At 38.6% G+C, this 11,551-nt stretch overlaps 1 protein-coding gene across 50 annotated transcripts in view; it reads right to left on the bottom strand.

Annotated features, from left to right (window-relative positions):
• Positions 1 to 860: 860 nt before the first annotated feature.
• Positions 861 to 11,551, bottom strand: part of LMO7 (LIM domain 7) — a 189,780-nt gene continuing 179,089 nt past the window's right edge. For 45 of the 50 annotated variants that reach the window (XM_070578896.1, XM_070578897.1, XM_070578900.1 and 42 more), the window contains 5 exons: positions 9,395 to 9,608; positions 6,077 to 6,358; positions 4,174 to 4,282; positions 2,950 to 3,052; positions 861 to 1,605 (listed from right to left, as the gene is read on the bottom strand). In XM_070578896.1, the coding sequence (XP_070434997.1) occupies positions 1,583 to 1,605; positions 2,950 to 3,052; positions 4,174 to 4,282; positions 6,077 to 6,358; positions 9,395 to 9,608 (731 nt within the window). In that variant the 3' untranslated portion in view covers positions 861 to 1,582. The remainder of the gene's footprint in view (positions 1,606 to 2,949; positions 3,053 to 4,173; positions 4,283 to 6,076; positions 6,359 to 9,394; positions 9,609 to 11,551) is intronic. The other 5 variants (XM_070578903.1, XM_070578906.1, XM_070578907.1 and 2 more) reach the window with 1 other exon arrangement.

Here is an 11,551-nt window from a genome sequence, read left to right as displayed (position 1 = left end):
TAATCTATTCCAGTAGAGTTCTCATATCCTGGAATTATCCACTCTACCTTCATTATTATAAAGGATTCAAGTTTGTATATTTGAATATATTTTTTATATATTTATATATATATATATATTATTTTTTGGTGAGAAAGATTGGCCCTGAGCTAACATTTGTTGCCAATCTTCCTCTTTTTGCTTGAGGAAGATTGTTGCTGAGCTAACATCTGTGCCAATCTTCCTCTATTTTGTATGTGCTACACCGCCACAGCATGGCCTGATGAGTGGTGCGTAGGTCCGCACCCAGGATCCAAACTCTTGAACCCTGGGCCGCTGAAGCAGAGTGCGTGAACTTAACCACTATACCACCATGCCAGCCCCTCAAGTTTATATTTTTGCTTAAAGCATGCTAAAGTTTTGTATTCTTGCATTCCCACTCCAGATTTCTAAAACATCAGAGTATGTATATATTTTTTTGCTCTATAGACTTTGTAAATTCAGTTATATTCTTATCATTGAAGAAGCAAAAGAATAAGATTTTATGCAAATGATCCAACAATTCACCATTCACTTCACCTCTTACCGTAAAAACACTGCATTCAAAAGCAACTCTCCATTAAAACAAAGTTTGTTAAAATTTTTTAGTAAAAGAAAAGTCAAGATTGTGGTGACAGTTTCAAAGGTATACACATATATCAAAACTTATATTGTACAGTTTAAATATGTGCAGTTTATTATGTATCAATTTATACCTCAGAAAAAGATGCTAAATAAAACATAATATCAAGAAGAGCCACACACTGAAATATGATTAACAGACCTGGAAGGCAGATACACACAAACACACCCTCACACAGAAGAAAAAGAAGAACCATTCCTTAAATGCATCAGCAAGTTTATTTACAAATGCAGTTGAACAGAAAGGCTCACTAGTTTCTGGAGAAAACTTCCGGCATACAGACCATGATTTTTTATTAATGAAAACAAGAGCTTTCTATTGGAAATTGGTTAGTGACAATTCTGGTGAAGACAATAAAGCTCCCCTCATCAAGCAAATAAAATGTTATATAAGCTAAATTGTTTTTTAATCATAGTATTACATAGATGAAAAGAAGATCCAGAAAGGAAATGTGGGGGTGAGTTGTGAAATTTTCCGTATGGTTCTGCATTTAGTATACATTACAATACACAGAGCAAATGCAATTACATATTTATATTAACTATTTCAAATGTTTCAGAACCTTTGAAAAAAAACAATAAAATAACCCTCTTCAAAATACCACCAGAAAGTCAAACTCGAGCATTACCAGCCTCAAAAATATTTTGAAGTTCTTATTTTTCCCTTGTGCTTTTAGGATGAATTCAAAAAAATACTGCACTTTTCCCCCCACACATAATTACCTTCTTATAAATAAACAACAACAAAAATACAAGTTCTACTAAGACTATAATGCTCTGATGTAATCTAAAGAGGCCAAAAAAGTTGTTATTCTTCTTAAAAAAGAGAGCACAAAGACATCCAACGTATATTTATAGATCTACACCAGCAGCGGCCACCTCCTCTTCTATCTGCACCAGTGCCTTCGTATGCAGGCTTACGTCACATGGCGGTCGGCCGTCCAGCTGATCAGGCGAGGAGAGAAGAAAGAAAAGTGCTTAGATTCCGAAACACGTGAAGATCGCCACCTGGGATATATCGCAGCGATCACTCAGAGAGTGGCCCCGTGAGGTAGAAAGAGTAACCTTGTCACTCACTTAGGATAAAGCTAGGCAAATCACAGCCTCGGGCTTCTAGAATTCTTTATTTGCAAAAACGGAGTAAAAATTAACTGCTGATCTAGAAACAAGTTACACTCAACTCTCTATTATCTGTATTGGAGGAGAGAAAAGGCCTGGGCAATTTTTCTATGACGATTCCAAAATTCAATTCTATTTGGCTTTGGAATTTGATTAAAGAGAGAAAAGCACACACACATAACACACACTCCCCCCATCACATGCCCAGCCTTGACACTCTCCCTCCTCAGTGGCGGAGTCCAGAAAAGGACTGGACCGCTGGGCTAAGAAGGCTCAGAACCTGCTGACGGATAAAAGAGAGTTGACTGGGTTGAAACCATTTCCAAAGCACTCTTCACATAAAGGGCCACATAAATACCTCAGAGCTCAAAAGCAAATGGTTTTGCTGATACCACTTGTAACACCCTTTCACAATAAGGAAGAAACACATGTTACCAGCATCAAGGTTCAAAATAGAAACAGCAGTAATGGTTGTCTTTCAGTAGCTATCAACAATATGCAATCTAATAACGCTATCCTACGTTTTATAACACACTTAAAACAAAACATGCTTAGACACAAATTAGCACGTGAAGTTTTTGAAAAACTCAATTTTTTACAAAAATGACACTGCAACACCATATAATCAAAATTAATGCTTTTCTTTTTAAAATATTGTATGTTAATAAGTGATTATATAGTAACAAAGCATAAACTGACCACTCTTTACTACCTTTTCAAACCAGTTTTTAAAGTTGGTCATCTTCTAAATCATGTAATCGAAGCCCATTGCTAAATAATAGAAATCAGCTAATGATGAGGCACTCATCCTTAGCCAAAAAACAGGTTACAGCCTACACAGATGCTTCCTTTAACTGTCTGTTTTGGTTTGTTTGTATCCTCCAGTCATCAGAAGTTTGTCCAGACTCTGAGCAGACTGCACAGGACACCGTCCTGACTCTTGGGCCCACGTCCCTCTCAATTCCTCGGCCCCACATCCCACCCTGTGTGGCTGGAATCCTGAGCACTGACCCACACCCCAAACCCTCTTTGAGGCGGACACACTACGATTCCTGACGAGTTCTAAGGCAGGGAGCCTGACGGGGAGATGGCTGCAGGTTCAGGGAAATGCATGGGAACCCGGGGTCTCCTTAAAAGACAGGAGATTTTCTCTCTGATTTGCTCTCTTACATTTGAATCTGAGATAGCAGTCATTGCAGTACAGCTGGTTGTTTCTGATTCTGACTTCGGCTCCTGAGGAAGAGCCTCCAAGGTCACACCCACAGGCCACACACTGGAAGATAGAAAAAAAAAATCCATATGAAGTCAACTCAAGAAAGCTTGGGGCGCTCCCAGAAGAAAAAAAAAAAAGTTGAGCAAATGCAGCTTCTAAGCTCTTAGACGTGTTTCAGCAAAGAAAAAAAAATGCCAAAAGATAATTAGCAAATTAAAATCAAACCTGCCAGAGGAGATATTAAAGAATTCATAAAGCCAGTTTTAAGAGCTAAGATGATCATTCTAAATATACCAAAAGAATGGAAACGATTTGCTGATTGGCTTGAAGAAATTTAGACTTCATTTCTCCCAGGGGAATGAGAGAGGCTAAAGTACCACATGAAAGAAGTGACAAAATGAATGAAGACTGGGTTTCTGGCACTCCACCCTGGGGTGAGCCACACCCGCGTCACCACTGCACTACTTTGGCAAATGTTCGCACACTGAGCTTTCGCTTCAAGGCTGAGTATTTTGGTTCCACGTGCTCAAACACTAATGATTTTGACTCATTCTGCTATGCCTAGGAACAACCCAAGCTAGTAATATACCAGCTTAAACAGGCTGTGGTCTGCGGGACTCCAGGATCAACAACCACAATCTCTCTGTGGTCCAATGCAAGTTCAAGAATCAAATAAATGTGTCTCTAAAGACAAAAGCTGCAAAATAAAGCAGTTGCAACCTTAGTTCCTCCTTATGTGCAGGACCACATCAAGTGTAAGCAGGCTACGCGACTGCAAAAATATTTACAATGCTTTTCCTCATATAGTCTCCCTATTCAAAGCTAGGCTTTTGGACACTGTTATAATTGCATGTCCCCACGCCGTTAATAACACTGGTAAATTACATTTCAAATATGCCTATGACAGCATCTTAGAGAAAGCATTTATGCACTGTAAATTTTATTCATAGAATCTTAACAGAATGGAGATAGGAAGTACATAGTGTTTCCAGACTTAATTTCTGAAACTAAGTTCAAGATCTGAGACCTAAGTAGTAGCAGGCAATTTGTGATTCAAAGCGCAGCACAGACGACAAATGTAGCTAGCTTGTTAGTGGCACATCCACACCCAGCGCTCAAAGAAGCCATGCGCTCTCCAAGCAAAGCTTTGCGGGCCTGCAGGCTGTTTGGCTCAGTCTCACCTTAAAACAATGTAAATGATAACAAAGACCCAGGGACTCGATGATCATGGCAGCTCCTTTGCCCAGAATGTTATTACAGTAGGAGCACATGCGCTTCCCACTGACTGACCTAGACGCAGAACAAGAACGGAACGGAGGCTTTCATCTATGCAGCTCAAGGTCATTATTTAAAAATCACAGTCTGGTATTAACATTAATAACGATGTAGGACAGTCTCTATATCTCTGTGGGAAAAAGTTTCACCAGCCAACCAAAGTATGCCTTGAATATATTGTACCTCAAAGGATCTCCATGATGGTTCTGAAACCCTTGACACCTAGTCACATAGATGAACAATTTCAGTGTGATTAGTCCATCCTGCACTTCATGAGTCTATCCTCCTTAGACCACATCTGTACTTAGCAATAGTTTCTCCCTCCTCTAATCCAGCCTGCATCTTCTTGCCAGTTAAACCTGTCAAAGCACAACTCTAATCATATTATTCCACCCATTGGAACACTAAAAGAGCAGCCCAAACTTCTTTGAGAGGTGTCATAAGTCTATTCAGCCTACCACCTTCACCTCATTTTCCCAATTTTTTCCTCATTCACCCAATATTCTAGTTAAACACGAGTATCAGTGCTTTCCTGACTGTGCCTCTGGTTTACAGGACTGCCTCTGAGAGAAGGAAATTAAAATTGCCTGATAGCTACCATTTAGGTAGGTATGGAAAGTTTCTACTTTCCTTTGGATACAAGTCTTACCTCCTTTCCCAGGTGGGAAGGTGAAGGCCCCTTCCTACTTTGCATCCCACAGTACTAGGACAGCACTTTAGTGACACTGAAAAGTGCACAGCTGTTTCATACCCCATGTCAGAGCGCCACCTTCGAAATAGAGACCTTCTCAGGGCAGAAAAGCCCACCCTTGTCTCTGATCTGCTCTCCGAGGGTGGGGCTCTCAGTAAATGGGTCCTCTCTCTGCCTTCCCTCCCCTCAATGGCCTTCATCTTCCCCTCAAATTTACCATAAATCCTCACCTCTTCTTAATTCAAACTCTGATACACATTTTATAGATCCTGGTACAAGTAACATTTTAGATGGATGTAAAATATGTTCTCTTAACAAAACTCCTTATTTGATAGCTAAAAAAATCATAATATTAATCATTGTGTTTCTACTTCTTGGCTTTTCATTTGCAATGAAAAGTAGTACATGCCAGTAGAACTCCCTTCAGGTGACAGCAGAAACACTGCTGTATGTGGCTTCAAGAAGCATCGATGATCTATGGAGAAGCTACGTAGATCTAAAATCCAACACTTGTTGATATCTGAGCTTTACCCCATATCAAAAGGCAAGCTCCAAGTCAAGACCTATCATTATAACTCTTACACAGTTCCCATGGCATATGACCTACAGGATTCAGTTGGTGTAGTATGAACAAAATTTTGGCAAACCAGATAAGAGGCAAGCAATGACGCTGGAAATTAAAAATCCAAAAAGCAATATCTAACTTCTTAACATTTTTTCAATCCAGTTTGTTAAAAGTTCCAAAGATGATGACACCTGGTTATATGTTTTCCTTTTACACTCAGTTCCTATAAGATGAGTTTATATTCTAGTCTCATTAAAACAGTCCAAGCTTTTACAATACTGCTTTTACTTATAAATTTCAAATTCATTCATGAAACACTGTATATTTTTAGGATTCCACATTGAAAACTATTCAGGCACGCCTGCATCTAAGACATTGACCACAAGCACAAGTAAACAAGACAGTGGCAATGAAGGAAACATTCTGAAGGCCCAAATGGCTTCATAAGACATCAATAAATGCTCTTAGGGTAGCATGGAAAGATATTAACAAAGCCTTCTTAATGGATTTGCTAAACGAACTCTGAAATCCAAAGAAATCCAAAGGGCCTCACCTATTGCGTAGCTGGGAGCTTGCCTGTGCCGTTGAAGGGGGATGGCCGCGTGGTGCGGGGGAAGGTGCAGTGGTGGTCTTCACAGAACCAGCTGAAGGAGTGGGTACACTGGAGGATGGATTTCGCATGTAGGCACGGTTTGATGTGGACACCAGCTGAGGTGGTGGGCGACTGAAGTCTTGAACAGAGGAAGAAGCATAGACTCCCGAAGGCTGATTGAGCCAAGGGGACTGTCTCCAAGAATTGGATCTTGGGGAATCCAGGTTATCCAGCGATTCACCTCTGAAACATGGAAAAGATTAATCAAAATTATATAGTACAATCAACTAGAAATCTACTTATCATTACAGTCTCTAAAATATCCATGTTATTTATTTTATTAAGTATTAATCCAGCAACTTCAGTTATGTATAAAATTACCTTTAACAACTAAAGTTTCTTTTCATTGGAGGCATCGTGTTTCATATTCAATTACTCTTCATTTTTATTTTTTATTCCAGTGCTTAGGTAAAAGAATAAATACCAAAGTGGAAAGGAAAATACTAAAAAAAATTTTTAAAATAAATACTAAGACAAAGACAACATACATTCATCCTTTAAACCTTCAACTGGTTAGACACATCAATTTTAATTTTTAAAACCCAACCAAAAAAATACCTTTTCAGGCACTTACATATGTCAGGTATTAGACTAAACACTGTCACAAAAATATTAAATTTATTTAATCTTCACAACATCATGCACAATTTTTTTAGATCTCACAGAAGTCACCTTATTCAAAGTAAAAAGAGCTACTCAGTGGTGGAGACGACTTTCAAATCAAAGTCTCCCTTATTCCCAATTAACCCAGACCATTCCCTAAGGTACAGCCCTCATTCACTCACCACTCAAAACTCTAAGCTTAAATAACTGTTCAATGTCCACATAATAGAAACATTCACCAGAAACTTCCCTTAAATTAAATATGCATTTAAAATAGAATTTAACTCACAAACTGATTTAAATACAACTTTTAGAAAATCGCTCTGAAATGAAGTCATGTACTTAGATTAATTCTGATTTACAAAGATTGACTCCAAATTGTGAGGGGATTTTTCTACCTGGTCAATTTTGTTGTTACTTTTAAAACTTTCTCTCTTATCCCAAGTCTGAAATATGTATTTTTTCTTCTAAGATTATAAAAGTACTACATCATCATGACAAGAAAGACCCAAGCAGTATAGAAGGGTATCTGAGAGGACTAAGCTTGCCCACTCTCTCACCACAATTGACCTGCCCTAATCCCCAGAGGAAACCACTGTTAACTATGTATCCCTCTCGAGTTTTACTCACATATGCAAGCACAGATTTACATATACATACAAACTTACATAAGTATAGCCACATCTGCATACACTTATAACGTGTTCACGTGTTTAACATTCTTAAACAAATAGCATTATTCTATAACATATATTCTTCATAACTTGCCTTATTCCATGTAATATATATTATCTTAGAAGTATCTTCATGTCAGTTCATGTGACAGACAGTGCTTTGGTGGCCCCCAGTGAATCATCCTCCTGGTATCCACACCCTTGTGTAGTCCCCTCCCAGCGATTCTGGGCTTGGCCATGTGAAGTGTTGGCCAACGGGACATTAGCAAACAATATACAAACAGATATTTGATAAGCAGTTGCACATTAGGGCTTATTCTCTTGCAAGGATTCGTCTTTGAATCCAGATGCAATGTCATAAGTCAGTCCAAGCAGGTATGTGGAAAGGTCCGTATGGAGAACAGAGGTTCCCAACCAATAGCTCCAGCTGAGCTCTCCATGGAATGTCTACATCAAGGGCCAACAAATTACAGCCCACTATCAGGATGTGTACCACTCATGAGCTAAGGATGTTTTATACTTTCAAACAGTCATAAAAAAACAAGAAAGAATATGTGACAGAGACTTATGTGGCATACAAACCCTAAATTATTTACTATCTGGTCCTTCATGCAAAAAAATTTGCCAACCCCAGCTCTAAACGACGATAGTTTCCCAAGTGCCCCAACTAACACTATGCAAAGAACTGCCCAGTCAACTCTCAGAATTGAGAGAGAGAATGAATTGTTATTTTAACCCACTAAGTTGTGAGGTGTTATATTATGCAGCAATATGTCTCTCTCATTCTTTAATAGTTGTTTAGTATGCTACCTTATCAGAGTGCCACCTAACACGTACTAAGCATACTCTTATTAGTAGACATTCTGATTATTTTTCTGTTTTGATATTGCCAATAACATTTAAGAGTATAGCTTTGATATATCTTTGAATATCTATCCAAATATATCTAGAAGATAGAGTGCCAGAGACTAAATTGCTCACAGGGTACAGATATTAAAACTTTTGCTTAACAAACACTGAAAAACTGTCCACTCCATTGGGAACAAGAACTTTTCCTTACACAATTGTCAATACTAGATTTAACCAATCATTTAACTCTCTACAATCCCATAAGCGAGACAGATCATTTTGTTTTAGGAGTAGTGTTAATCTTTTATATGTTTATTGACCATGTTTCTTTTTTTTGTGAACTGTCTGTTCATATCACTGTCTGTTTCTATTAAGTTGTCAGAGTTTATTTACTGATTTACAAAAGTAATTTGTGTATTGAGATAATCAGCTCTCTGTCTGTAATGTGTTGCAAATAATTTTCCTCAATTTGCCAGCTGAGGAAATACTGAATAAAAGTAGCTTCAGTATTCATTTACCCAAGATACAGCTTTTAAAATGTTCATTCTCTCATTTCCAATTAATTTATATCTATATATTTTTCTTAAAGTTACAAAAATTAGGTTTTCACACTGTGTGAACACTATTATCATAATTCCAATCTAACCATTATCTCATTATAAACAAACAAGTAGAGGCTTAATTTTTCCTTTAAAGTTCAGCAGTCAAGGGAGCACTGAGAGCAGCATGAATTATTTAAGTGCCTAATCGCACTGCAGAGTTCTACATTCAGCTTTGCCACCGATTAGCCATATGGTCTTGTCCAAGTGTATTCCCTGCTTGAGCCAGAGATTCTTCACATGGAAAAGCAGAATTACTATCCCTGCCTCAAAACATTTTCCCCAGATTAAGTGAGATGGTGGAGACAAAGGAACTGGCAGATATCTGGCATGTAATAAATGCCCAATAACATTTGCTCTACTTCCCTATGGCCCACTAAATCTTAGATAAGATTTTTGTCTTATCTCTTCTGTCCAAAGTAGCCAGCATGTCTACAAATTAAATATTTGCCTCAAAGTATAGCAGAGGAAATAATTCCCAAGACATCTCGCACCTTCTCATAATCCCAGGCAGAGAAATAGGCTCTTTATTTACACTAGAACTGCGCTGTCGGATCCAGCTGTTGTCATTGTGGAGGGATGTCCTTTTCCTCATTTCTTGGAGGATTTGTTGTCTCTCCAACTCTGCTCCTGATGGGACTTGTTCCTTCTTGGAGCTCTTCTGTGTCGAGCTGGTGCTCCCAATTCTGTCCACATATTTATTGCTTCCTAAATTAAAAACACATCAAAAGCTGTAGGATTAGCACAGGAAAAAAGGAGATAGTGGATAAATCTCCAAATACGGTGTAGCAAAAAATGTGACACTGTGCACACATGCTAACATTATCAGTTCTCAGTGAGACTGTTGCCTGGCAACATAAAGTAACAGTCTCCTCTTCCTGGAAATTCCAGTGCCACACCCAGAGACAGACTGCAGAGTGCACTCTGGAAAAGTAAGGAGGCTGCCTCAAAACCAAACAACCAGCAGTGATTTTAGCAATATTAAATTACAAAATGCTCCTTTAGGAATAGTTTCTCTTCCACTTTTCCCTTCCTTCCTAAATTAAATCAATCAAGCACATGCTCATCAAAAGCTTGCTGTGACAACTCTGCAAGGAAACAGGGAGTTCTATTCTTCCAAAAACTTACACTCCTCCTGGGGGAGAGAGGAGACACAAATGCATGCATCTCCAGCTAACGTGACTCAGTCTTCATGGTATAAGTCATGACCAAATTGTAGGAATGAGAACATATTCAGTCACTGAAATGGCTTTTGTGAAATCGAAAAATATCCAAGGAATCTGAATGATAACCAAGGAATGTTATCAGACTTGTTTCTGCTCTAAGAAACTGATAGAGCGATCATTTGGATGTTGAATTTATGAATGACAACTAAGTCAGCTTTTATCCTGCAGGCTTTGTCTCCTTGGATTTGCTCATCAGTTTCTGATTTGGGTAAAACATCCATAACTTGGAAGTATCCTCCCCACCTTAATTTGGAGTAAGAAATTTCATCTCAGGATTTATTTTTTTTCAGTCTCCAGACTCATGGCTATTGTCACTCTTTCAAAATTCAGGATGTGTCGCTGCCTTAGTTCATCTTCCACTAAGCAACGAGCAAGGCCCCCAAAGCTTGCTTATACACAACTATGTTTATATTTGTATACACACACAGCTTATCAATGTGGTCAGATTTTAAATAAAAGGTTTTCTACTTTAAATGTGCCTTATTGGCACAACCAAGTTTTTCAATACAATATTTGGTAACTACCACTGGCTGATATTCAGGAACTTACAGTTAGTAAAGGGGAGAAAATATACATACAAAAATAACCAGATTAACAACACAAGCCACAGATATTAACAAGACTATCTCAGAGAGTCACACTTGCCATTACTAACAGGTCCTGTGTTTAAGTGCCAGAGAGAATATGATCACTGTAGATTAAAAAAGCTTCATGGCAGATTGAAGCACTTAAATTTTAATTTTAGTGGTGGTTAGGGGCAAATTCAGGGGAGAAGAAACCGGAAATCCAAACAGAGAAGTGGAAGACCAGAGGAACCAGATTGGAAAGCATCTGATAAGTTGGGAACTGAGAGAGAGAACAATTTGGTTATAGTTAAGTTTCCTAATGGGGGAAAGACAGCAAAATAGGCTGGTAAAGTTAAACTAGGACCATATAAAGGAAGGCCCTATACGTTAAGGGATAGGGGTGGTCATAGAACCTAATAGAAACTAAATTCTACAAGCTTTAACCAGAGGTTACAAACCAGCTGCCATCAGACCAATTACATCTATAAATAAATTATTTGGCTCATAGAGGGTTTTAATTTTTTTAATTTCTTATCAGCACTTAAAAACACAACATTAAAAATCCAGGTCTTGGGCTGGCCCATTGGCACAGCGGTTAAGTTTGCACATTCCGCTTCTCAGCGGCCTGGGGTTCACAGGTTGGGATCCCGGGTGAGGACATGGCACCGCTTGGCAAGCCACGCTGTGGTAGGCGTCCCACGTATAAAGTGGAGGAAGAGGGGCATGGATGTTAGCTCAGGGCCCGTCTTTCTCAGCAAAAAGAGGAGGATTGGCAGTAGTTAGCTCAGGGCTAATCTTCCTCCAGAAAAAAAGAAAAATCCAGGTTTTTTTCTTTTTTTGTTTTTCTTTACTTCTCTTT

The sequence above is a fragment of the Equus przewalskii genome, chromosome 16 (genome assembly GCF_037783145.1).
Source record: "Equus przewalskii isolate Varuska chromosome 16, EquPr2, whole genome shotgun sequence".
Lineage (NCBI taxonomy): Eukaryota > Metazoa > Chordata > Mammalia > Perissodactyla > Equidae > Equus > Equus przewalskii.
This window is presented reverse-complemented; position numbering and strand designations above follow the sequence as displayed.